This window comes from Crocuta crocuta, unplaced genomic scaffold (genome assembly GCF_008692635.1).
Source record: "Crocuta crocuta isolate KB4526 unplaced genomic scaffold, BGI_CrCroc_1.0 scaffold127, whole genome shotgun sequence".
Taxonomy (NCBI): domain Eukaryota; kingdom Metazoa; phylum Chordata; class Mammalia; order Carnivora; family Hyaenidae; genus Crocuta; species Crocuta crocuta.
The window spans coordinates 9,473,281-9,499,985 of NW_027532008.1; the positions used below are offsets into that span (position 1 = coordinate 9,473,281).

The 26,705-nt window shown below is 50.3% G+C and overlaps 1 protein-coding gene across 1 annotated transcript in view; it reads right to left on the reverse strand.

The window, feature by feature from the left end:
• Window positions 1-20,906: 20,906 nt before the first annotated feature.
• The window catches only part of PAX7 (paired box 7), a 95,937-nt gene continuing 90,138 nt past the window's right edge, over window positions 20,907-26,705 (reverse strand). Inside the window, 1 exon segment of the mRNA XM_077775772.1 lies at window positions 20,907-21,022. Within this exon segment, the coding sequence (XP_077631898.1) occupies window positions 20,907-21,022 (116 nt within the window).

Sequence of the window (26,705 nt, forward strand, 5' to 3'; positions counted from 1 at the left end):
CTCGGAGCCTCATTTCCCCAATCAGAAAAACAGTTGCCCTCTCCCTCATGGGGTTCTGGGGGAGTGTTCAGAGGTGGGGTGGGTCAAAATGCCTTGGAAACTATAGAGAGCCGTGCAATGGTTATTTAAGGATTTACCTTCCCCAAGAATCAGGTCGGGGACGACTTGCCCAAGGCCACACTGGAGAAAAAGTATCCCAGTTGAGTTGACGGCCAATGCTTGGTGTTATAGACTGAACGTTCGTGTCCAGCCCAGCACCCCCCCCCAACTCCCTGTTCTTATGTTGAAGCCCTAACCCCACTGTGATGGTATTTGGTGATGGAGCCTTTGGCAGGTAACTGGAGTTAGATGAGGTTGTAAGGGTGGGTCCCTCACGATGGGATTAGTGCCCTTTCTAAGAAGCAGAAAGACACTGGCATCCTGTCGCTCTCTCCGTGCACACAGTCCAGGGAAAGGCCACATGAGCACAGAGCAGGAAACAGCCATCATCGGCAAGCCAGGCCCGCGTGTGGGCACCAGAGCCCCAGTGTGCCGGCACCCCGATCTTGGCCTTGCAGCCTCCAGGGCTGGGAGATAGAATCATTTATGGTTTAAGGTAATTTGTTAAGGAGCCCAAGCCATCTAAGATGCCTGGATTCTTAGCCACCCACTCTACTTCCCCCCGGATGTGTTTTACGAAGGGAGAGAGTGCCAGCCTCATGGTAGCCCGGAGGAATCTGGGGTAGGAGAGAGTCAGAAGTGAGGCTCTGGGGCCTCAGTTTCCCCACCAGCTGTGCGACAGAATCAACCAGGAGCTACAATACTGAGAACAATGACCATGCCCGATGCCGTGCCCAGAGGTTCACATGTACGGGTCTGGGAGGGGCCGGGACCCCAGTGTGTCTAGTCCCAGGAGCCTGAGGCCATCCCAGCCCTGCCCGGGAGCCCAGGGCAGCGGACGGGCTGGGAGGGGTTCCCATGGCGTGTCTGGCCCTGCCCCACCCCCCATCGGAGCGCCTGCAGGGCTTCCACGGTCCACGCCAACTCTGCAGGGTCTGGACCATGGGAATCGTTCTGCTGGAACGGACCCTGGGGCAGGGGAGTGGGAACCCGGAGCCCCAAGCTTGTGGGTCTTCCCCCAGGAGCACTTGCATGGTTCCAGAACAGTCTACAGGGGCAGAGCATTCCTGGCAACCTTCCAGACGCGCCTCAGCCTTCACAGTGACAAGCACCACTTCCTGCGGGCCTCCTTGCCCCCGTCTCTCACTGTGGCTCCCTCCTCCCCACTTCCGGTGCCACATTCCCTGCCTCCCTCTTGTCCCCTCGGCTCCTTGGCTGTTCCTTCGCTGGATCCCTCTCCCTTGGGACTCAGAAGCCTGGAGCGTCCGCGGCCCAGCCCTGCTGTCTCTACCCCACTCACTCCCTAGGTGACCTCAGCCAAACTTAAAATACCCACCACGTTTCCAAAGTCAGCCGTGCGGCCCCATCCTCTCTCTCACGTTCCAAGGTCGTCAGCCCCCGCGTGGCCNACCGATTGGCTGCCCGAATGAGCAAACGAATGAATGAATACCCTGGGCAGGACCTGGGCTGAGCACCGAGAGGCACCAACACAAGCCACGAGTTACTCCTGGAACTTCGGACAATCCCCTCAGTCCTCTCCCGGCCTCGCTCTCAATACTCGTGGCAATACATTTTCCTCTGAAGCGGGGTCTGTTGCACCCATTTTATAGACGGAAAAGAGGAGTCTGGGAGGGGTTCAGTCCCATGCCAGGGTCCCCCAGTGGTAGCTGAGTGGAGTAGGATTTGAACACGGATCCCTGTGGTTTCAAAGCCCACACACCCCCTGCTANCATGAGATCGTGACCTGATCCGAAATCAAGAGTCAGATATTTCATGGACTGAGCCCCTCAGCGTATATTTATTGACATCGACTCCACACCAGGCCCTGCGGTGAAGGATGGGGGCTCTTCCCACATGCCCGTCGGCAGATGACTGGATAAAGAAGACGTGGTGTATGTATACACTGGAGTGTTACGCGGCCGTCAGAAAGACGGAAATCTTGACATTTTCAACTACGTGGCTGGAACTGGAGGGTATCATGCAGAGTGAAATTAGCCAGTCGGAGAAAGATAAATATCATCTGACTTCACTCCTATGAGGACTTTAAGACACAGGACAGATGAACATAAGGGAAGGGAGCAAACGTAATGTAAAAACAGGGAGGGGAACAAAACATGAGAGGCTCTTAAATATAGAGAACAGGCAGAGGGTTCCCGGAGGGGCTGTGGGGGGGGGGGCAGTAAGGAATCTGCTCCTGAAATCATTGTTGCACTATGTGCTAAGTAATGTGAATGTAAATTAAAATAAATGAAGTTGAAGGGGAAAAAAAAAAGAATGTGGGTCCCTTTTTATCTTTTAGATACACACGTGCTGAAATTGCTGAGGATGGAAGGGCGTGTGGACCTGGGATTTGCTCCCAAGGAGCCCAGGCTGCGCGAGGAGGTCCCCAAGGGCACAGATGAGAGAGCTGGGCGGGGGGCTGAGGATGACTGCGGGCAGGGCTGGCTGCGACCTGTGACCTGCTCTCACCGGACTTCCCGACTCGGACCACCTCTGGCTGTGTGGACACCGATTCCTTCTTTGGGGTCAAATCCCGGTTTCACTACCTGCGTGACAATCTTGGGTCATTCTTTTTGCCTCTCTAGACCTCGGTTTCCCCACCTGTGAAGTGAGGGGACAAGAATTTAGGGTCTGCAGGGTCTTGATGAGGATTTTAAACGAGGTAACACAGGGGCCCCTGGGTGGCTCGGGCAGTTAAGCGTCCGACTCTTGATTTCGGTTCAGATCATGATCTCACGGTTCATGGGATTGGGCCCCGAGTTGGGCTCTGGGCTGACAGCCTGGAGCCTGCTTGGGATTCTCTCTCTCTCTGTCCCTCCCCAGCTCATTCTCTCTCTCTCTCTCTCAAAATAAGTAAGTAAACATTTAAAAAAGTAAAGCAGGCAACACAGAGCCTGCCTGTCAGCTTCTGCACACGGCCCGGCCCTGGTCGATAGCGGGGTTCCCTGGGCGCCCCCCTCACTGTCTCTAGAGGGACGTGCAGAGCCAGTCCCATCACAGAGCTCGTCCCAGTGGCGTCCTGGGCCCTGAGCTCTATGATGGCCCTGGAAGTACTGTACCCCCAGAGTTACCCCCAGAGCAAGGTGAAGACAGACCTCCTACCCCCTTGGAAGCCCTGACTCCATGCGTTGGTCCCCTTTGGTCCCAGCGCGAGGAGGCCTCATCTGGAATTCCTGGTGGCCGAGGCGTGACCCTCACACGCACCCAGGCCTCTGCCCTAGCTTCCTCTGTCCTCCCTGGGGGCCTGGCCTCTTTCCCTCCGCAGCTCTCTGGGCCTCTCTGGCCCCAGATCCGCAGACATTCCGGGGTTGGCGGGGACAAAACATACATAAAACTCTAGGTGTTTTAGATTTCCTTCTGTTTCTTCCCATGTGCAGGTGACCTTGAACTTCCTCCATGTGACTACATTTGAACTTCGCCTCTGTGTGCTATGTAGCATTCCATCAGATTTTGAGTCTATCTCCACTCCCATAAAGGGCAGGACATCTCTGCGCCAGCCCCCTTACGGGTTGGCCCAGACACCTGGGGGTGGGCTGGTGAGGCCATCAAGCCCTGCTGGACTCCAGGAATTCTGACTGAGGCTGGGGCGCTGATGTGCAGGCCGTGTGAGCTGCTCCCCTCGGTGCCCGTCTGCTTCTGGGGGCCAGCCATGCTCACGGTGCTGCTGGTAAATGGGCCTCCACCCAGCAAGTATTCCTTCAACAGCCTTATGTTTCCCGGTTGGCCTTGCACTAGTAAGTTGGAGCCCTGTGGCCAACTCCATGCGAGAAAGTGACGGTGTAACTTCTTTTTTATAAAGTGTTTATTTATTTTTTTTTATTTTGAGAGATATGGGGAGAGGCAGAGAGGAGCAAGAGAATCTAGAGCAGGCTTTTGCTGTCAGCGTGCAGTTGATGTGGGGCTCGAACCTACAAACTGTGAGATCATGATGGGAGCCGAAATCAAGAGTCGGATGCTCAACCGATTGAGCTACCCAGGCACCCCTATCTTTTTATTTTAAAAATGTTTATTTTTTTTTTAAGTTTATTTATTTTTGAGAGAGAGGGAGAGAGAGAGAGAATCCCAAGCAGGCTCCATGCTGTCAGCGCAGTGCCTGATGCAGGGCTCTATCTCATGAAATGCAAGGTTATTACTGAGCCAAAATCAAGAGTCGGATGCTCAACCAACAGAGTCACCCAGGTGCCCCCAAAATGACAGTGTAACTTCTGAGCCCAGGCAGCTAAGAGCCAGTGTGCCCCGGCCACCCCTCTTCCCCAGCCATGCATTCCAAATCTTATAGGAGGAACACAAAGGAGAAACCAAACCTTTACTGTGTCAGCCCACCGATTTTTGGGGTTTATCTGTCTCTGCAGCAGAGCCAGGCAGAGCCTGACTAATAGAATTGGGCCTTTAAAGGGGTCAGCTCCACCTCCAGAGGGTACAGAGACTTAAAGGTGAGCCACATGGACAACTGGACATGTCTCCTCAACAAAATCTGTGCACACCAGGGTTCAGAGGAGCTTTTCTGACCAGTGATGGTCGGTGTGCCTTGTCACACCTTTGACTCCGCAGGGCCAGGGGCTCTGTGTGTGGAGCCCCCCGGGATTTCACCAGGCTTCTCTTTCCCGGGCTGATTTCTGTCCACATCGTAGTGCTGTCCTAAACCATTTCCTTGGGCGTGATAGCTGTCGGCGAGCTCTGGGAGTCCTTCTAGCCAAGTATCGAAACCGAGGGTGGTTTGGGAGCTCCCAAACTCTGAACGAAGTGAGTGTCAGAAGTGAGGGTGCTCTTGGGGACTGTCCCCTTCACTTCACACTGCCTTTGCCTTCTTCTGTCATGAAGGAATTATAACTGAATGTGGCACTGGGCAAATGGACCTGGGTACCCCGGAGATGTGATTCACAGGCCAATCTGTCTTCTGGGGACACGGCCACAGCTGAGGAAAGTGGTGATGGAGGTCACCCCTCGGGAGCACGGTGTCGTCCAGCCGGGCTTGAAGCCCTCACCAGCCCACCCCCAGGTGTCTGGGCCAATCCATAAGGGGGCTGGTGCAGAGATGTCCCGCCCTTTATGGGGGTGGAGATAGATGCAAAATCTGATGGAATGCTACATAGCATACAGAGGCGAAGCTCAAATGTAGTCACATGGAGGAAGTTCAAGGTCAGCTGCACATGGGAAGAAACAGAAGGAAAGCTACAGCACCCAGAGTTTTATGTAAATTCATCACACACACGAAGGTATTTTTTAGGAATCTGAGGATGTACACTCAACACGGAGGAAGCTAATGGAAGAAGAAAATGATACGCAAAATAAGACCATGACAATTGCATTGTATTAGAGGTTACAGAGCTGCGGGAGGGCGTTGTGGATTATAAAACTACTTGCAGAACTGGCACCTCCTTGTCTTTTCTCTTTGGGGAGGTCTTCGCCTTGTCCTGGCCCCTTTTCTGGCCTTCACTTCAAGCGAGTGCACCAGCCAGCACTGATTCTGATGGACTTCTCTTGTCTCTTGTGCCCCGTGTCTCCCCTCTGCCTTCAGCAGCCCACGAGCTCTGATGGATGGGTAGGCCTTGATGCTTCCTTCCCGATAGCCAAGGAGTCCCAGTCCTGACTGCAGCTTAGAATCACTTGGGGTGCTTAAAAAATTACCCACATTCTCTGCGCCATGATGCTGGTTCAGTTGGCTGGGGTGGGGTCTGACACTGGCCCTTTAAATGGCCCCAGACTGGGGCGCCTGGGTGGCTCAGTCAGTTAAGCATCCGACTTCGGCTCAGGTCATGATTTCACAGTCTATGGGTTCAAGCCCCACGTCAGGCTCTGTGCTGACAGCTCAGAGCCTGGAGCCTGCTTCAGATTCTGTCTCTGTCTCTCTCTCTCTGCCTCTCCCTTGCTCATGTTCTGTCTCTCTCTCAAAACTACATAAACATTTAAATAAATCAATAAATAAATGGCCCTAGACTGTATCTGTGGATAGGAACGACCGGGGTGGACTCTCCTCGTGCAAGCTTCTCTCTGTCACAGCTGCTCATGTGCCACTGACATCACCCACGTGACCCTCCCCAACTCAGCTCTTTCTAAAATACCTTGAAGAGGACCTGGCATAGACTGGCCTCTCAGGAGAATGTTTCTTTGAAATGACCTGTTTTATTTCTTTTTTTATTTATTTTTGAGGGAGAGAGAGATAGAGTGTGAGCAGGGGAGGGGCAGAGAGAGAGGGAGACACAGAATCCGAAGCAGGCTCCAGGCTCTGAGCCGTCAGCACAGAGCCCGACATGGGGCTCAAACTCACAAACTGTGAGATCATGACCTGAGCTGAAGTTGGATGCCCAACCAACTGAGCCACCCAGGTGCCCCTGTTTGAACTGTTTTAAAACAGTCGCCCGGGTGGCTCAGTCGGCTGGGCATGCGACTGAGGCTTAGGTCATGATCTCACCGCTGATGAGTTCAGGTCCCACATTGGGCTCTGTGCTGACAGCTCACAGCCTGGAGCCTGCTTTGGATTCTGTGTCTTCCTTTCTCTCTGCCTTTCCCCAGCTCACACTCTGTCTCTCTCTCTCTCTCTCAAAAATNTTTTTCAACTGCTCCCAGGTTCAGCTCCTAATTCCTGCCTGGATCGTAGAACTCTTACTTACAGAGGAAACCATAGTCTTTTTTTATTTGTAAAGTTTTAAATAGCTGGGATCCACCCCCTTGCCAGTGAGCTCATTATTTTACCTGGAGTTCAGGGGTTTGAGGCAGGAAACCCAGCAGGTAAGGGCAGGCTCTGGGGTCGTTTGGGCCTGGGCTCGATGCTGATCTACCCCCCAGATGGGAGACCCAGAGCAGGACTGCCACTGCTCCTCGTAAAATGGGCTGACTTGAGAATGGAGAGAGATTGAATATGCAGAGTGCTTAGTGCGCTATCTNATAGAAAATTGTTCTTAGTATTTCCTTTGCATTTCTAAGCATTAAGAGCACCTGCAGAACTAGGGGCCCCAGAAATCACAGAAGCTTGGGGCCAGTAGGCGGAGAGTTTATGGAGAACTCCAAGGGCCATTGGTCACATGGAGCCCAATTACCTGCAGGAGGGACAGATCCAAAACCTTGTCTTTCTGGCCACAGGACCAGGAGAAAAGGTTCCTGTGAGCCAGAGAGGGTGGGAAATCGCTGGGATTTTAAAAATCATTTTTTTAACCTCAGCCCTGCCCCGAGACCAACCCCTATGGGGAGGTGCCCCGAGGTGATGACCCTGGTGACAGCTGGGCATCTGAGAGCCAGAATGAAAACCTGTCCATTTGGACAGAAGAGCCAGGCAAGGCGCCCCATGCTGTGAAGAGTAGGGAAAAAGTCCCAGCGTGTTTTTCAAAAAATGGTTATTTCCCATGTCTTCTCCCCAAATGCAGGCCCAGTCACATGCAGCTGGGACAGTGTGGGAAGCTAAACACTAATAGAACCTTGCCTGGTCAGAAGGACCAGAAACAGAGGCCCCTGGGAGACGGGATATAGGGAAAATCTCCAAGAGGAAAGAGATGGAGAAGAGGAATCCCTAATTCTTTGTAAGAATGGACACAGGTACTTGTCTTATCTTCAGCCTGTGAGGGTGCGGAACACACACTAAAACACAGAACAAGACATAGCAATGGCTTTGAAGGCTGACAGATGCTCTAAGCCAACACCCAAGTTGCAGACCAATCCTTGAGTGGCAGATGAGTGTGACAGACCCAAACAGCACAGCAGAGTCTGAAAACTGAGCTGAAGTTAAAACTCTTATTCTCGAAGGCAAGACAGATCTTGAGGTCTGAACTTAATGGGTTGATTGTCTGCTAAATTAAAACAACAGCAAAAGAAACAAAACTCCCATTCTCCAAAGGATTTTAGCAAGATCCAGAGTCTCATAACATAGTGTTTTAAAAGCCCAGCATTACGTGATGTATCAAGAACCAGCAAACTCAACCGGTTCTCAAGGGAAAGAGCAATCAATAGATGCTAACCCTGAAATGAACCCGATATTGGAATTATTAGAGATTTTAATGTGGCTTTTAGAACTATACTCCATGAGGTAGATTGAGAATTCTTGAAATAAATGGAATCTAGAAATTCACAACTGTGAAAGAGAAACTACAAAAAAGAACTAAATAAACATTTTATAACTGAAACATACAATATCAGAAAAATTATAAAAGTCACTGGGTGTGTTTAATAACAAGATGGGGATAATAGAGAAAATAGTCACTGAATTTGAGAACAGATCAATAGAAATGGTTTAATTTGAAGAACAGAGAAAAAGAGATTGAAAAAAAGGAACAGAACTTCAGAGACTATGCGACAATAATAAAAGATCTAATATTTCTATCATTGAAATCCCTGAACAAGGGGAGTAAGAGATAGATACAGGAAAAACATTAAATAAAAAATGATGGCTGAAAGTTTCCCAGATATAAGTGAAAAAACATAAGTGTACAGATTCAAGAGGTCAGTGAGTCCCAAAGAGGATAAGCTCAAAGAAAACTATGTCTAAACATAACCTAATCAAACTTCTGTAAATAAAAGATAAAGAAAAGGCTTTAAAGCAGTCAGATAAAAACTACATGTACACAAAAGGGAGCGACAGCTCAAGTAACTGTGGATGTTTCATCAGCAACCATTGAGGCCAGAAGACACTGGAACATCTTTTGTGGAAGAAAATAAGCCATAGACCCAGAATTCCCTACCTTGCAAAAAAAAAAAAAAATCCTTTGGAAGTGAAGATGAAATATATATACTCTTGGATGAGGGAAAGCTAAGAGAATTCTTAACCAGCAGACATCTCTAGAAGAAAGGGTAAAGGAAGTTCTGGCTGAAGGGAACTGATACCAGAGGGAAATTTGGAACTTGGGGAATAGAGAAAAAGCAACAGAAGTGGGGGATATCTGGGAAAATATAATAGACTATTTTTCTCCCCTTAAGTTCTTTAAGATATATGATTGTTCAAAGGAAAAACTATAATATTATTTGGGAGTGTTTAATGTATGTACATGTGTACATATGTCAGCTATAATATCAAGGGTTTTAAGGCTTCTGTGTTTTATTTGAAACTGTAAAATACTAACTTAAGTAGAATGGTAGGTATATAATAATCTCTAGACCAATCACAAAAAGTAATATAAAAATATATGCCAAAAAGCCAACAGATAAACTAAAATGAAATAGATTAAGACAATCCAAAAGAAGGCAAGAAGAAAGAAAAGAGAAATTTAAAAGGGCGATTACAAAGAAATAAGAAGATAGTAGACCTAAATCCAATTGCATCAATCATTATACTAAATGTAAAAGGTTTAAACATGGATCTTAAGGGCAGAGATTGTCAGACTCTCACAATGCCATCCATAAGAAACATGCTTCAACATCTATATAAGTATACTCTAAAAATTCTCTAGGATGTTTATTGTCCATCTCTTTTCCATTTAATATTGATCAAAAGTTCCATTGGAAAAAAAAGTCATGTGAAGTGTGATTTTTTTTTGATGGGCTTACCCTCCCTCTTTAGATATTTCAAAATGATCCTTGGATCAAGTGAAGTCATCAGGGAACCCAGTGTCTAGATCATATCCTGTTCTTATCTCTCCCCACCTCCCACCACGTTACTTTTACTGAACTACTAACAATGTGTATTGAAGAACTTTCTAAGAAACTATCCCTTGCAGCACATCTTTATATATTTCAGGAGTTTATTCTTGAGTTTGTGTATATTACACCATATGGTCCTATTCAGGAAGATACCAGGGAGAACATTTCTTTAGCAAGTTTCTTATTTTCTCATTGACAAAAGGTACTTGTGTAACTTATTTGTTTTCTTATTTTCCATTGGCTGTTAGGAAACTCCAGGCATCTCTCTATAATGTTAATAAGCATTCTTAAAATAAAAGATCTGGGGCACCTGGGTGGCTATGTCGGTTAAGTGTCCAACTCTTGATTTAGGCTCAGGCCATGATTTCATGGTTCATGGGATTCAGCCCCACATAGGGCTCTGTGCTGATAGCATGGAGCCTGGTGGGGATTCTCTCTCTCCCCCTCTCTCTGAACCTTCCTCTATATCTCTCAAAATAAATACACAAACTTAAAAAAATTAAAAAAAATAGCTTCCACTCCCCTAAATTATTCTGTGCTTAAAAAAATCCAATGGTCACATAAGTTTGTGAAACACAGGGCTAAAGAAATTGACATTGGTTTCTTTATTATGTGATCTCATGTAATCTTCACAACTGCCTTGGAGGTTGATACCATCATTATCCCAGTTTTATAGATGATGAGAAAACTGAGTCCTCAGAGACTACTTCCCCAAGGTTAGCTAGTAGTGGTGTTAGGATTGGAACATAGGCTGTTTGACTTCAATATGCTCTCTTAAAACCATAGACAAGTCATGTATATAAAATACCTGGCACGAAAGACATGTCCATCCATATGGCATGGCAGCTAAAGGGCTGGTCTTAACGACTAGCTTCACAAGAAGATGGAGTTCTGTACGGTCAGGTGGGTGTGACCCAGCTCAAAGAATCAAGGAACCCAGCTACCCATACTGCAATGCTTACCTAAGCCCATTTGCCTGGGAATGGTTCTGTTCATGTTGATTTTACTGAAATCTCCTCCTGAAAACCCACAAACCTCATACTGGTATTTGCTCCTCACCCTGACTTCTCCTGATTCCCACTTTCCTCTCTTGGAAGCCTGTTCTCTATAGATCAGTTTGACAGGGCTGGGGAAGGGGGTTTCATGGACTTCAAATACACCATGGAGGTACCGACGGACATGGAAGAGGTAGAACCAGACAGAGGGATTTTTTTTGTGTGTGCTAAATTTCCCGAGTAATGGGTCCTAATTCTTAAACTCCTTTGTAATAGACATCCAAATTCTTTCCATGCCTCAAGGTGGGTGGAATGAGCTTCATCATACTTTGATTTTGGGCTTGACCATGAGACTTGCCTTGACCAATGGGATGTTAGTGGATCTGACAAGAAACTTGAAATGGGGCTTGGAATGGGACCCCCACAATGCCCTTTGAACTCTGGTGATCTGTACTCATGGACCAATAGCTGCCTTCTTCATGAGCCCCCCAGAATAAATATTCATCAGACCTAGAGACTAAAGTCTTCCTGCCCATCTGTATTAGTTTTCTATTGCTGCATAACCATTTACGACAAACTTGGTGGTTTAACACAACCCCCTCCCTTTATTATCTCATAGTTTCTGTAGATCAAGAGTCTGGACACAGCATAACTGGGTCTTCTGCTCAGGACTTCACCAGGCTGAGATCAAGGTGTCAGCAAGGGCTGTGATATCATCAGAAGGCTCAACTGTGGAAGATTCTATTTCCAAACCCATTTAGAGTGTTTGTATAATTCAGTTCCTTGGGTAGGACTAGAGTCTCCACTCTTTTGCTGGCTGTTGTATGGATCACTGTCAGCTCCTAGAGTGTGCCCTGATCTCCTAACAATGGCCCTTTCATGACATAGCAGCTTACTTTTTTAAAGGCTGCAGGAGAACTTCACTCCAGTCTGCTGTACTGGAGCCTTGTGTCACGTAATGTAAATACAAGAGTGACTATATTCCCATCTTTGCTGGACAGTGTAACCATGTGGAGGTTGTGACCATCCCACCATATTCACAGACCCCTCCCACACTCAAGAACATGTATACCAGGGAACAAGAATCTTGATGGCCATCCTACAGCTGGTCTGCCCACCATACTGTAACCCAAGCCTAGATTAACCAAACCTTGGGTGACCTACAAACCTGTGGAAGTGACAATTCATGTTTGTTATAGGTCAGAGCTTTGAGGTAGCTTATTATGCAGCATAACCGTGGCAATGACTGACTGATACACTTCGAAAAGCATTGTGCTCCTAGTTCATGCAGTGTCCTATCTGCGCTTTGGGAGCAGCTGGCTATGAATGGACAGGACGCTGGAATGAGTCATGGGTTTGACTCTCTACTCCTCCACCTCCTAGTTGGGGGCCTGGAACCAGCTGCCTCGCTTCTCTGGGTCCATTTCCTCATCTGTATAGGAGGGCCCACAATGCTTACTGTATGTAGATGTTGAGAGTGTTAACTAAAACAATGGATGAGGATCACCTGGCACACAGTAGGCACCATGAATGTTAGGGTCTATTCTCTCTAAAGCTCATATTTCTAGCCTACATGNGCTAGTAGTGGTGTTAGGATTGGAACATAGGCTGTTTGACTTCAATATGCTCTCTTAAAACCATAGACAAGTCATGTATATAAAATACCTGGCACGAAAGACATGTCCATCCATATGGCATGGCAGCTAAAGGGCTGGTCTTAACGACTAGCTTCACAAGAAGATGGAGTTCTGTACGGTCAGGTGGGTGTGACCCAGCTCAAAGAATCAAGGAACCCAGCTACCCATACTGCAATGCTTACCTAAGCCCATTTGCCTGGGAATGGTTCTGTTCATGTTGATTTTACTGAAATCTCCTCCTGAAAACCCACAAACCTCATACTGGTATTTGCTCCTCACCCTGACTTCTCCTGATTCCCACTTTCCTCTCTTGGAAGCCTGTTCTCTATAGATCAGTTTGACAGGGCTGGGAAAGGGGGTTTCATGGACTTCAAATACACCATGGAGGTACATGGAAGAGGCAGAACCAGACAGAGGGATTTTTTTTGTGTGTGCTAAATTTCCCGAGTAATGGGTCCTAATTCTTAAACTCCTTTGTAATAGACATCCAAATTCTTTCCATGCCTCAAGGTGGGTGGAATGAGCTTCATCATACTTTGATTTTGGGCTTGACCATGAGACTTGCCTTGACCAATGGGATGTTAGTGGATCTGACAAGAAACTTGAAATGGGGCTTGGAATGGGACCCCCACAATGCCCTTTGAACTCTGGTGATCTGTACTCATGGACCAATAGCTGCCTTCTTCATGAGCCCCCCAGAATAAATATTCATCAGACCTAGAGACTGAAGTCTTCCTGCCCATCTGTATTAGTTTTCTATTGCTGCATAACCATTTACGACAAACTTGGTGGTTTAACACAACCCCCTCCCTTTATTATCTCATAGTTTCTGTAGATCAAGAGTCTGGACACAGCATAACTGGGTCTTCTGCTCAGGACTTCACCAGGCTGAGATCAAGGTGTCAGCAAGGGCTGTGATATCATCAGAAGGCTCAACTGTGGAAGATTCTATTTCCAAACCCATTTAGAGTGTTTGTATAATTCAGTTCCTTGGGTAGGACTAGAGTCTCCACTCTTTTGCTGGCTGTTGTATGGATCACTGTCAGCTCCTAGAGTGTGCCCTGATCTCCTAACAATGGCCCTTTCATGACATAGCAGCTTACTTTTTTAAAGGCTGCAGGAGAACTTCACTCCAGTCTGCTGTACTGGAGCCTTGTGTCACGTAATGTAAATACAAGAGTGACTATATTCCCATCTTTGCTGGACAGTGTAACCATGTGGAGGTTGTGACCATCCCACCATATTCACAGACCCCTCCCACACTCAAGAACATGTATACCAGGGAACAAGAATCTTGATGGCCATCCTACAGCTGGTCTGCCCACCATACTGTAACCCAAGCCTAGATTAACCAAACCTTGGGTGACCTACAAACCTGTGGAAGTGACAATTCATGTTTGTTATAGGTCAGAGCTTTGAGGTAGCTTATTATGCAGCATAACCGTGGCAATGACTGACTGATACACTTCGAAAAGCATTGTGCTCCTAGTTCATGCAGTGTCCTATCTGCGCTTTGGGAGCAGCTGGCTATGAATGGACAGGACGCTGGAATGAGTCATGGGTTTGACTCTCTACTCCTCCACCTCCTAGTTGGGGGCCTGGAACCAGCTGCCTCGCTTCTCTGGGTCCATTTCCTCATCTGTATAGGAGGGCCCACAATGCTTACTGTATGTAGATGTTGAGAGTGTTAACTAAAACAATGGATGAGGATCACCTGGCACACAGTAGGCACCATGAATGTTAGGGTCTATTCTCTCTAAAGCTCATATTTCTAGCCTACATGCCCTTGTCTTCCAAGAATGAATGCAGTATGAATTCGGGGAGGGGTCACCGCAGCACTGATATCTGTGGGTTATCTGATGGTGTATCCTCATGATGACGGCAGAGAGCTGTAGGAGTCTCTGCCCCTGAGCCGGATTGTGGAGGAAAGCCCTGCTTGGTCTCCATGGGGTAGAGACCACTGGCAGCCACCCAGACAAGGGCCCTCCTCTGTGTCTCTGGCACTTCAATATTGGAATGTGACACGGAAGTCTTCTTTTGAAGAGCTCAGTCACTATCAGTAACTTGCTGTGTGAGCTTGGGCAAGTGACTTTAATCCTCTGACTCTTGGCTTCTTTTCCTATATATTAATGGCAAAATTCCCACCTCACAATGTCGTTATGCACATAAGACAGAAAGTGCATGCATGGACACGTGGCAGGAGCCTTGTAGATAGTGTCTCCTGTCCCTCAGAGAAGAGACCAGCTTTGTGCTTCTTTTAGTGCCACTCCCTGCCCAGACCTACCTCCGGGGCCCACCATGGTAGGGAGCATAGAGCATGACCTTATAGAGATGTTTGCTTTCACATCAGTTAGTCTCACTTGGTCCTAATGAAATCCCCTTGCGTAGGTGGGCATGCCATGCCCAAGTGCCGTTCCCCATAACCCAGCCTCCCATCTCCCAGGCACAAGATGGAATATGTTCCCTTTCTCCCTTTGAAGGCCAGTGTGGACACATGACTTGCTTTGGCCAATGGAAGATGAGCAGAAGTGTCCCACATTAGCCACTTCAGGTTGATGCTTTGAGAACCAGTGTGCAATTGACCACATCTCTCTCTCCTGGTACCAGCGGCCAGCAGTGCTCGATGTGATGTCCATTCTCTATCAGGATGACCATGAGCAGCAGTCACAAATAGGAGCAAGAAAAAAAGTTAAACCTTTGGTGTTTTGAGCCAGGAGATGTGAAGTTGTTGGTTACTGTTTTCTCGCCTGATACAATGGGACAGACTTCATTCTCATTTGAAGGATTAGGGGAAGTGGCTTGTCTACAGTCACACAGAGGATACCTGGGGCTAGGCTTTACATGAGGGAGCATTTTGATTCTTTCCAGGGGAGAGAGCAGAGGTGACTGGAGTCCTGAACCTACCCTTCCTGGTGCCTCTGGGAAGTGAGTCCCTGCTCCCTGCAACAGGCATTTACATCAACAGAGCCAGGAGAATTGTTCTCTGCTCAGAGCAAGTCAGTGGCAGTGTGGGAAAGGGAGGGGAGGGGAGGGGTTGGGGTTCTGGAAACTGTGCTCTCAGGAGGACTGGGTATTCTCAGACTCAACTCCACAACAGATGAAATTATATGGAACCTTTATCTCTCTGTCCTTTGTGTCCCTCCCCATCTCAGGGCTCATATACCTCCTGTCTTAGGAATCTATTTCCTTCATTAGTAAATTTTACTCCAGGAAAGACTGTAAAACTCATTCATATAAGATGTGCATGAGCAATGAGACCAGAAACAGAGGCTACTATGTTACAAAGCATTACAGGTGGCAAAAGCTGACCGATACACTCATCTATCCAATAGCCATTCTTCCCTTTTCCTTTAGGCAGAAACCTGGTTTCGTTCTGGGCAGTAGTGTGCCTCGGTAGAAGATTACATTTCTCAGCTTTCCTTGGTCTGTAAACAAAGATTGTTGGATGAGACTCTTAGAAAAACTCCTTAAGAGGGGGTCAGAGAACTCTCTGAGGGCCCCCAAGGGCAGGTCTGTGTCTGGGAGCAACTTGGCGTCACTCAGCACCCAGCACTGAGTGCTGCTTTCCTAGCACTGGTAGCGGACAGCTCTGGGCCATCGGGGCACTCTCTGGGCCACCTTTCAGAGTGGCTTTTGGGTCAGTTTATTGTCAGGGTAACCTGGGAGATTCATAGGGATGATCTGGCCTGCTTTATAAAGAATATATAGAAATAGGGTCTGAGACGGGAAGAAAGTTATCTCAGGACCCACATCAAGCCACATGCAGAGCTAAGAGCAGAAGTTGACCAGTTCTTGACTCTCCCCCATATCCTCCTGACTTACTGAACAGGAAGTGGGGGAGGGAAGACCCAACCTCCCTCAGTCCTGCCCTGGAACACTTTGCTGGGTCAGATGGACTCAGGTCCATAAAACACCTTGCCAATCCTTCACGTATAAGATCTCCCGAGCAACTCCTTCACCTCGCCCCACTCCTGTTCACATCATCCCAGTAAACCCGTACACGGGAACGAGGTGGGTAACCCAACCTAGAGCCAGGGGAACATATGTGGAGTAGCTGCTGCTGTTCCTTGCCCAGACCCCTTACCTGGCCCAGTGCACCTGAGCACCTGTACCCTGACGAATGTGTTGTCGCCGCTGCAGGTGCATCACAGCACCTTTCTCCGGAGAACTGCCCTCAGACCACAGGACCCACTTGGGCCAGAGTTGCTTGGGTGCATTGGCCTCTACCCACCTACCCACATCCCTAGGGACAGCCAGCAGCCACCGAATGACTGACGCTTTAGCACAACAGGCCAGTCCTCTAGTCTCAAGGTCAGACTAGCTCTGTGCTACTCATGTCCAGAGTCCCTGGCACTATCAGGCTGAAACTAGACTCCGATGAAAAGCGCCTCTTTGCTCAGCTCCCTCCCTCTTCTATGTTGCTTCCTTTACTCGTTTATGTGTTTCTCCTGAGGGCTCCCCCTCCACAAATCCACCTGCCCATGGGTCCCCATATCAGGTTCTGCTTCTTAAGGAAACAGGGAAGCTTCTGAGCTCTCTCCTACCTTCCAAATTCTATGAACTGGGAGAGGGACACAGAGGACTCTAAGCTTAGCGGCAGGAAGTCTGTCTTGGTGAGCAGAACTGAAATTTCATCAGAGAGATGCTTAAACAAGAGCATTCATTCATGGGTCAAATATTGATTAAGCATCCGCTGTATGTAAAACCAAGCTGCTTGGCCCAAGCTGCTTGGCCCTGGGGGGCCCGGTGGGCCTACTCTGACCCTCTAAATTAGGTCAAAGGGCTTCTCAACCACCCCTCGGTCCCTTTTAGGGCAGTTGCCTAACGACAGTCAATTAAGTACACAGAACCTTGGAAATGCTTTAATTTCTTTTAATGTATAACAGTTACGCCTGAGTTACAGAGGAAGCGCTTACAAGCAGGTAGTTAAAGCAAATGCCAGTTTCTCTTTCTAATCTACTACTCCATATAGCTGAATAAATTATGGTGCGATTATATTTAAACACACACCCTTGCACCCACAGGCCACTCACACGCCCCACTCGCGCTCTCATGCACACACACTCACTTCCACATGGAGGAATATGGCTGTGAGTCAAATATGAAAGCAACCAAGTTGCAGTTACTAGGAAGAAGGAATGATCTAGAGTGCTATGTAGGTATTTCCCAGGTGGGGGGTTGGCCATGTTGGAGTTGACAGAAAAAGCATCCAATACATAGTTGTCTCTGAGCATTTCAAGATGGCGGCCGGAGTACCCCCATTTGGTCTTGATTCGGTGCCTTTGCAGGAGAGCTGTCAACCTCAAAAAGTAACCAGTAGTTGAAGGGCACATCGGGAGCTTGGCGAGAACATCAACCTGAGAGAGGCCCCAGAGAGTGTCTTTTTTGGGCAATTGTGGATTTTCACCAAGTTCCAGGATCCAAATCTCAGAATGCTTCACCAGCTCCAACTAAAACAACGCTGGATCTCGGTGGAGTCTGGGCAAAGTCTGGGACCTGCTCTGCTCTCAAGCCATAGTCAGATTGGAAATCTGACCTTCTCATTTGTCTTCTGGGCAAAACTCCCTCTTCATCCTTCTTTCCTTCTGTCTCATTCCTCTATCTCTCTTCTTCATGTTCTTCTGGCAAAAGAATGGCAAAGGTAAATCAAGTAAAAAATAAAAGTATAAAGCATAGCTTGGTTCTTACACATCACTTTTTTTTTTTCATAGCAAGAGAGAAATACCAAATGAAAAAAAAAAACAAAGCAATAAAAATGAAAGAATCCAACAGAGCCTGGAATGTATAATTTGAAACACACAATATGCAGATATATCCCTACANAAGTCAACTTCCTATAAACGAACAGCACATCACCACATTTCCAACTAATGTACAATGAGCTCAGAAGAGGGACTCCCCCATAGGTAGGGCCAACAGCTACGTGTGATAAGTTGGAGGAAACATCTCTTATTTTGCTATGGATTCTATTTACAGGAATGGATGGGGATTGCTTCTGGGCCGGCCTGGCCCCTGGGATTCAGGTCTTCTTTCTCAGGCTGTGGTCAACCCTCAAGGTTTGAAGTCTTGTGCCTCTTTTCCCACATCCTCTCTCTGGTGAACTCATGAGCTGCCAGCCCAAGACGGAGTTTTATGGACTGAGTTGGCTAGACACATTAATACACAGGGCTTTAGGGAAGACTCGCCAGGGTTGGGGTCTTTTTCTGAATTGGGGGTGGGGCTCCAGGGAGAGCAAGTCCCGTTTTCTACCAAGATGGCGACGTGGGAGAACTCCAGAGAAGTTGGACGTAATGAGAAGTCACTTGGTTTATTCCCATTTCATCGCAGGGGGAAAGATGTCTGAGATTGGTCCTAGCATAGGAATGTCACCTCCTGGGAGTGAGGCTGGGCGGTTTTGCCCGAGAGCCCTGCTCCTGGGTATGTAAGGGGACTCAAGACAATTTCTGAGCCAGGCCTCCAGGGTAGAGGACTGACCATTCAAGGAATGTAGATGAAGACTGTGGTTGATCTTAAGAGCTGCTTCCTGGCTGTGATGGTTACAAACACGGGGACTGGGTCACCAAGGGACACCACAGTCTTCCTTCCTGTCCAGAGCTTGAAGAACCAAAAGCCTTCTGCAGTAGGTGCTCCTGTTGAAAACTTGCCTGACCTCTGTGTGCAACACACACATGACCAGGTATCTGGTGCTACCAAAGAGTCTGTTTGTCTCCATGCATCCATAGGTTCCTCTAAACCAGAGATACGAGCCACCCTGGTCGTGGTCCAGGACAGGCCTGATGTTACCAAGTCTGAAGATGAGAAAACAGGTGAGCATTTGTCACAGAGGTGGCGTCCACAGAGGAAACTGTCCTAGCATCTTGCCAGCCCAGTTCCCCAGTAGGGACGTACTCAGGTTGACTGGCTCAAGGCAGCAGCCCTTCCCTCCAGGAACGTCTTGTTGGCTGAGAGCAAGTGGCACAGGTTGAGCAAAGAGGTGGCCTCACGTGCCCAGCTGGGGACAAGCAACCTGGCCCAGTCTCTGTGGATTCAGTGCTGCGGCTTCTGTCACAAGTGCCTCTAACCTGGCAGCACTTGATAAAGGTGATCCAAGTGCGGCTGATAACGATGGTGAGGGTGAAGATGAATATAATTTTGATAAATGGGTGAAAGGGGTAAAAAGTTCCAAGGGAGGCAAAGTCAGGGGCTTGAACCATTCCCCAAGGGTCTCAACTTTTAGAGAGAAGGATAGGAAGAAGCCACTGGTGTGGCCACGGAAGGCGTCTTCCCCTTATTCTCTGGAATCTTTGGCGTCCCCTGCCTGTCTAGGAGTGATGGCCTGAAGACTGGCTGCATCTGTCCCCACCTAGCTGTGCTGGATGGGTAGACAGGGCCCTCTGGGCCTAGAGTGGATCCACACTGAAAGGTGCCACCGTCAATGGGACAGGGACATGCCCGTCACTCTCTCCCCCAAACGTTAAGGGGAATCCGTGGCTTTGCCTGTGGATGAGCAGTCCCTGCTCGTCCCATAACCCTCCTCCAGAGCTCTAAGGGTAGCTCTCTGCACCCCAGCAGCTTAAAGGGCAGACAGAAGGTCCCCTTCCCAGAGGGTCAGGCATGGAGGGGACAGGCTCAGGTCTCTGAGGGAAGCTTTATGAGAAATCGCAGCTCCGTGGGATTGTGGACTTGGAGGCATAGCGCAGAAGGCTTTGGCGACAGAGGGCTGCTGTCCACAAGCACAGGGCCCCCAGCTATGCAACGCCCCTCTGAGCCTGCCCTCTGCCTCTTCACACACGACTTGCTCCCCTCCCCCTCCCATTTGATTCAGAGAATGGGAAACTGAAGGGCCCATGGGCTCCCCAGGCCCCGCACGGGGTGGGGCAAGGTTCGAACCTGAACTTCAGTCTAGGGGCCTGCTGCCTCCGGGGGCCTGGGTTGGGTCTTTGCACCGCTGGCCGCCTGCTGCCGGTGAGCCCCTCCCCCCGGGTCAGCCTCTGCCTGGTCTTCCTGGACTAGATTCCCCACCTGGGCTAGATTCCCACCCGCTACACCCAGCAGAGGTGTGTGGGGAGGGTCCTGGAGTGCTCAGAATTCCTGGGTGACTGCCCTGGGAAAACCCCAGGGCTAGGGTCCCCTCTCTGCTGGCGTCCCAGCATCCAGAGGAGGAACGGGCTGTGGTTCAGAGATCCACCCAGGAGGGCTGGCTCCCAGTGCTTCCGGCTGAGAGTGACCCTGTGAGCGCCACCCCCATCTCTGGCTGGGGTACTCACTGGAGTCGGGTCCAAAGGGCTCCAGTACCTCATCCCAGATACCATCCTCCTTTGGGTGCCCAAGGTGCTCTATTTGGGGAGAGCTTCCACCTCTGGGTCTGAGACAGCACAGGGGCCATGACACGATTTGACAGGGGAAGGGCTGCAGGCTCTCTCCAGAAACCTCCCGGAGAGAGAGTGGAAGGGCAGACTCCAGGGGGGTCGCTCCGGGTTCCTAAGTGAACGGTAGACTGGCTGCACATCTCCAGAGGGCTGGCTACCAGAAGGGAATGGGACCCCCGGGTGATGAGAGGGCTGGGCTGGGAGGCTCAGGGACCAGTGAGGGCTGGGCTGGGACTTGGTCTGGGGCGAGTCGCCCCGGGGCCTTAGTAGGCCTGGCCGGTTTCCACAGGCAGGAGTCCCAGCACAGCAGAGTGCTCCCCGAGCTTCATGCGACGCTGTGTGGAGAGGCTCACGTTTTTGGCCAGGTAATCAACAGCAGCTGGAAAAGAAAAAGAGACACCCTTAGAAATTGAGGTTCTTTTTGACTATTCTTCCATCTGCCCCATATCCATCATCCATCCATGCGTCCATTCTTCCATCCATTCACCCTTTTGTCCATCTATCCACCTATATCTCCTTCTATCCATCCATCCATCCATCCATCCATCCATCCATCCATCCATCCATCCACTCTTCTGTTTATCTATCCCCCTGTTCTTCCATCCATCTATCCATCCATCCAGTCAGCCAGCCAACCAACCAATCATCCATCCATCCCTCCACCCTTCCATCCATCCATCCATCCATCCATCCATCCATCCATCCATCCATCCATTGATTCATCCATTCACCCTTCTGTCCATCTATCCATCCATCCATCGATTCATCTGTTCACCTTTCTGTCCATCTATCCACCTGTTCTTCCTTCCTTGCACCCATCCGTCCATCCATCTCTTCATGAAGCTCTTTCTCTCACCTCCTCTCTAACCATTAAGCAAATCTTTGCTTAAAACTTTTATTTGCCCAGCTCTCTCACAGGTTCTGTGGGAAAGTATAGAGGACTCCACATTGCTGAGAGAATGCGTTCCCTTTCCAACACGCCTGTACATATGCCTGCTATGGGGGGTGTCCAGTGAATCCCACGGAGCCCAGGTGGTCATGAGGGAAAGATCCTTCTTTCTTCTCTGGAGCCTGCGCCCAGCTCATGGATGAGACAGCAACATCCCTTACATCCCTTACTCAAAGATGAGCCAAGGGATCCACGCAGACCGAGGAGCCAGGGACTTGATATGCTGGGAGCTGAGTAGTAATGGGTGCTAACATGAATGTTCACACATGAATAACATTCACACATGTACGTGTGGATAGATGTGGATGAGCCGTAGGTAGTTGTCAGTGTACATGTGTGCGCAGCGTGACGGCTAGGTCTGTGTGTGCACATGCTGTCTCGACTCTACTAANACAGACCGAGGAGCCAGGGACTTGATATGCTGGGAGCTGAGACCTTTAGCCTTGACATTCTGGCCATCCAGAGGGATGATGAGAGTCTGAGAATATGTGTGCATGTGTGTGTGTGTGTGTGTGTGTGTGTGTGAACAGCAGAAACAACAATCTGTGTAGTAATGGGTGCTAACATGAATGTTCACACATGAATAACATTCACACATGTACGTGTGGATAGATGTGGATGAGCCGTAGGTAGTTGTCAGTGTACATGTGTGCGCAGCGTGACGGCTAGGTCTGTGTGTGCACATGCTGTCTCGACTCTACTAACTGTGTCCGCCTGAGGCTACAGCAGAGATCAGCTCTGACCAGATGATTTGATTGGCATGTGACTGAGACCTCTTGGCTACTTCCCAACCTGGGATCCATGGCCAAGGCCAAACCCACCCCTGGGACCTCTTGGATCCAGAGGTGAGAGGAAATGTAATGACTACTGCCCTGGACTCATGAGGCCTGACCCAATACTCTCCCCGGCCCTTGCCCGCTGAGGGGCCCTCTAACACTCTACATGCCTCCCAAAGTTGAGGGCTCCTGCCTAGGGCCAGTGGGTAGAGCCAGGTGTGGGCCCGGCCAGAGACAAGGCCCAGTGAGTTCGGAAAGATCAGTAATTGAGACCATATTCCCTCAGGGTTCAAATCCTGCACCTGCCAACTTTTAGTGTGCGATGTGGGGCATACCATCTCACCTATACAGGCCTCAGTTTCCTTGTCTGTTAAAGGGGGGTAACCACAGCACCTAGGTTGAAGAACTGTGGGGAGAAAGTGAGAAGATGCACATGAAGAGTTTAGCATTGGGCCTGGTACCTGGTGAGCTCAGAGGCCTTGGGCTCTCATAGGATTGGGATTTAGTGAGCAGATGTGACCTTTGATAGAAGCAAGAAGGAAAGGAACAGTGAATGGGGCAGTCTGGAGTCCCAACTATCTCCTGGGCATGCAGCTTTGGGCAAATCATGTTGCCTCTCCAGGCCTGTCCCCCACCTGTAAAATGGGTAGAGCAAGTCCCAGCCTCCTCAAGGCCAGTTATGAGGCTCAAATGAGATGATATGCTTTAAGATGCTGGGCACAGAGAGCTCAGGGATTGCACCCAGATTCCTAAAGCATATGCAAATGTCCTGGGGTTTTTTTTTTTGGAGTGGCTGGGCCCTGTGTTCCTTAGCTTCCCAGGCTCCAGGGCCTGAGCTGAGGCCCCGGGTGCTGCCCCTGTTGTCACTCAGCCTCCAGGCTCCCGGCTGGTAGCACAGAAGGGGTGGTGGTAGAAACCATCCCCTCACTCCGATGGTGGGAGGTGGTGGTAGAAACTTCAATCTCTGGATCTCTGGCCTCAGGGGGAGCCTGCACTTCAGGCATCTCATCTCTGCTCCTTGGAGCAGGTCTTGGGGGGTGGGGCAGGGCCTGACCTTGAGGAAGTAGTCGCACCTGCGCGATCTCACTTAATTCTCACAACTACCAGGCTGGGAGTCCCACCATCCCATTTTATAAGTGATGGAGCCAAGGCCCTGCCCTAAGAGACTGTGGACCTTGGAAGGTCACATGGCTCTCAGGCTGTGGAGCCGGATTCAAACCCAGGGGGTCTGATGCCAGCGCCCAGCCAGCGTCCTACAGGACGACTTCGGCGTGCACGCTACAGAGGAGGGTATGAAGCACTCCACACCCCAAATCTTGCCTGCGCCTTGTTTTCGACTCCGGGACACGCGAGTGACTTGTCCAAGGGCACACAGCCAAGGCGGGGGAACTCTCCTGACTCACCAACGCCTCTGCCTTGTCCCCTGTATTCCACTTCATGCCAAACTCTGCCAGTGTCGGCAGCTGTCCTGGGGGGTGGAGTGGAAAGGCCTGACTCAGACGAACCATCAGAACAACAAAGCCTGATCCCTCACACACTGAGCACTTTCCATGGGGCTCGGCAGACATGGTCTCATTTCATTTCCCTCCAGCCCCGTGGTTTAGGTACAGCCGCTCCCATTTTACGAAGCTGGAAAACTGAGGCACAGAAAGATTGCTGACTCACAGTCAGGCACAGCATGTGAGACGGAGGAACACAAATTTGTCCCGCTTGTGCCTCTGGTCACTTCGTCTCCTCCTTTTTAGCCTCTCCTGGCTGGCAGCCAGGGTCCAGCACACAGTATGACCTTCCCCAGGCCCTGCCCAGGTGGGCAATTTGACCCCAAGGAGCCCAACTTCACTAACGGCTGGCCAACTTCAAGGGCACCCTTCGCGCACANAATAGGGCAGGGCTGTGACATTTCTCATTACAGCCTCTGTCAGTGGCCCTCCCTGTCCCTCTGTCTCTCCGTGTCCCCTCTCCTCTGCCTTGTGCCTGCGCCTGGGCTCTAAACATCTCAAATTAGATTAATCGGGAGTTGGCAGGAGATGCCAACCAGTAAACAAATCTCAGCCGTCAGCGCCTCGTCAGCCCACGGCCCCAGAGGAGGGCCCTTCTAGCCACAAATTCTTATTAGACTTGTCAGATCTATTAAAATTCTTTTCACACTTCTGCGTTCTATCAGCCCCATCATTAGTACGGCCCTGGCCTCTGGGAACACCAGGGCCATATTAATCCGCCGTGTGCCCCGTCCCTGCCCCCTGCCCCCACCCCCTCCCGGGACAGGAGAGACAGACAGATGGACAGATAACGGCCGGGAACAGGAAAAGGTGTGGAGGTGGCCCTGGGAAGACGAGAGGCCTAGGGAGAGGAGCAGACTCTCCGGCAGGAGGGTTTGGCCACGTGTGCCCTCTGCGCACACTTTCGAGGGAGGCTCTCTGAGGTCAGGGCCGTCGGCATGGCGACGTTCACAGCGATGCCGGTACCCTCTCTGGGATCCATTTCCTCACCTGTCTGTACACCGCAGAGGGCAGTCATGAGTGACAGGCCCCATAGTAGATGCTCACTGAACGGTTACCTAGCCTTCCTCTACACATGTATGTTTTGCATAATTATACCCCAAAGCCATGTACATATAAAGTCGTGAAGATGTGTATTGCTATTGAGTGTCTTACACAGGTTTGTGGTTTGGCCAAAAGAGAACTGGGTTGGAAGCTCAGGGGACCTGGAGTCTGCCATTCACCTGCTGTGTGACCTTGAGAAAGTCCTTGGCTCTCGCGTCTATAGCCTGAGGACAAACATCGACTTCGGGTAGGGTTTTGAAAATGGCGGGAAATGAGCCTGTGATTTGCCCGGTGCCTGAGGGCTAAACTCATGCATGGGACAGGTGTGAGCAGGTGACAGGTGGACCTAGACCTGCACAGCGGCTGTTTGGGACGTGCACGCTTTTGCACGAGGACTGGGAGCCCTGCCGCAGGGGTACCAGTCACCCGTGAACATGGGGCACGGGGTCAGTGGGGACACGATGGGTCCCTGTCCCTGGCTGTCCCGGAATGTCAAAGGTGAGGAAGACGGCCCAGTGGAAAAACTTTGGGAGTCAGATCCCTGGACTCCCATTTCCCAGACGGCAAAACTGAGGCTCTGAGAGGCAGGGTGACTTGGTGGCAGAATTAGCGGTTGTGGGGCCAGCACTCCCACGTGCCCCTCCCAGCCCAGCCCTGGAGTCTTGGGGTGGGGTGGGGTCTGCCCTGGGGCTCCCTCTGGGTGCGCCTGGGAAGTACGGTTCAGGAGCTCTGAGCCACACCCCCTCCTCCTGAGGATGCAGGGGTGGGGGGAGGGGGGCCCGGCTGCAGCTAGATGGGGAGAGTGAGGAGGACGCAGGGGAGGGGAAATCCCTCTGGCCGGCCTCTTCCCCAGCAAAGGGGGAACAAATACTCCTTTCTCGCCTCCTGGGCCCTTTCCCTTTTGATCGCCCCCGCCGTGTAGCCCCCACGCTGACTCTGGGGTTAATTTTATTTCCGACTCGGGCAGGCGCCCCGCAGCAGGGCACGGGGCTCGGGTGTGACTAACGCCTGCCCCGGGCCGGGGCTGCTGCCTCCGCCTCTAAACTCTTTATCAAGAGCATGTGTCTGCTGTGTCTGGGAGCACGGGCCGGGCGGGGCCTCGCCTTGGCCCCTCTGGAAATGCTCGCACGCACACGCGCACCCCGCTCTCCACCATCCCTGCACGCGTGTTCCACCCCCACGCACCTCCTCCTCGCACACGCAAGCGCACACGGGCAACGTCACACACACAGGCAGCATGCGCACCCGCCCAGATGCACAGCTGCACAGGGGGCCACACGGGGCCACGCGGTCACGCCTGCGTACACACATTAGCGTCCGCGCCCCCATATGGACACGCTGCGCATATATTGTACGCACCTGCACGCACGTACTCCAAAATATGTACACACCCACAGACACTCGGGCATCTGCGCACATCTGAATGCACACATATAGACACGTACATATGACCACACACGTCGGCACGCTCCCGCACACCTCTCCACACGTACACGCCTGCTGACTACACAGGTCCACGGAGTGACGTACCGTCACATCTGTCTAACACCCAGGCATACATGCACTCGGTCACACGTACACACCTGAGTGTACAGTTCAACACACGCATATGTATTATGGACACGTACCCTCACGACCAAGTGTGTGCACTTGAGTGTTCACATACAAATTCACATACACATGGCGGGGACACGGCTTGCTCATTTAAACTCAGATATGTGAACAGTTGTGCGTACATATGTGCCACTCACACACCCACACATACACGTACCCACACACAGAAGTGTGCACGCA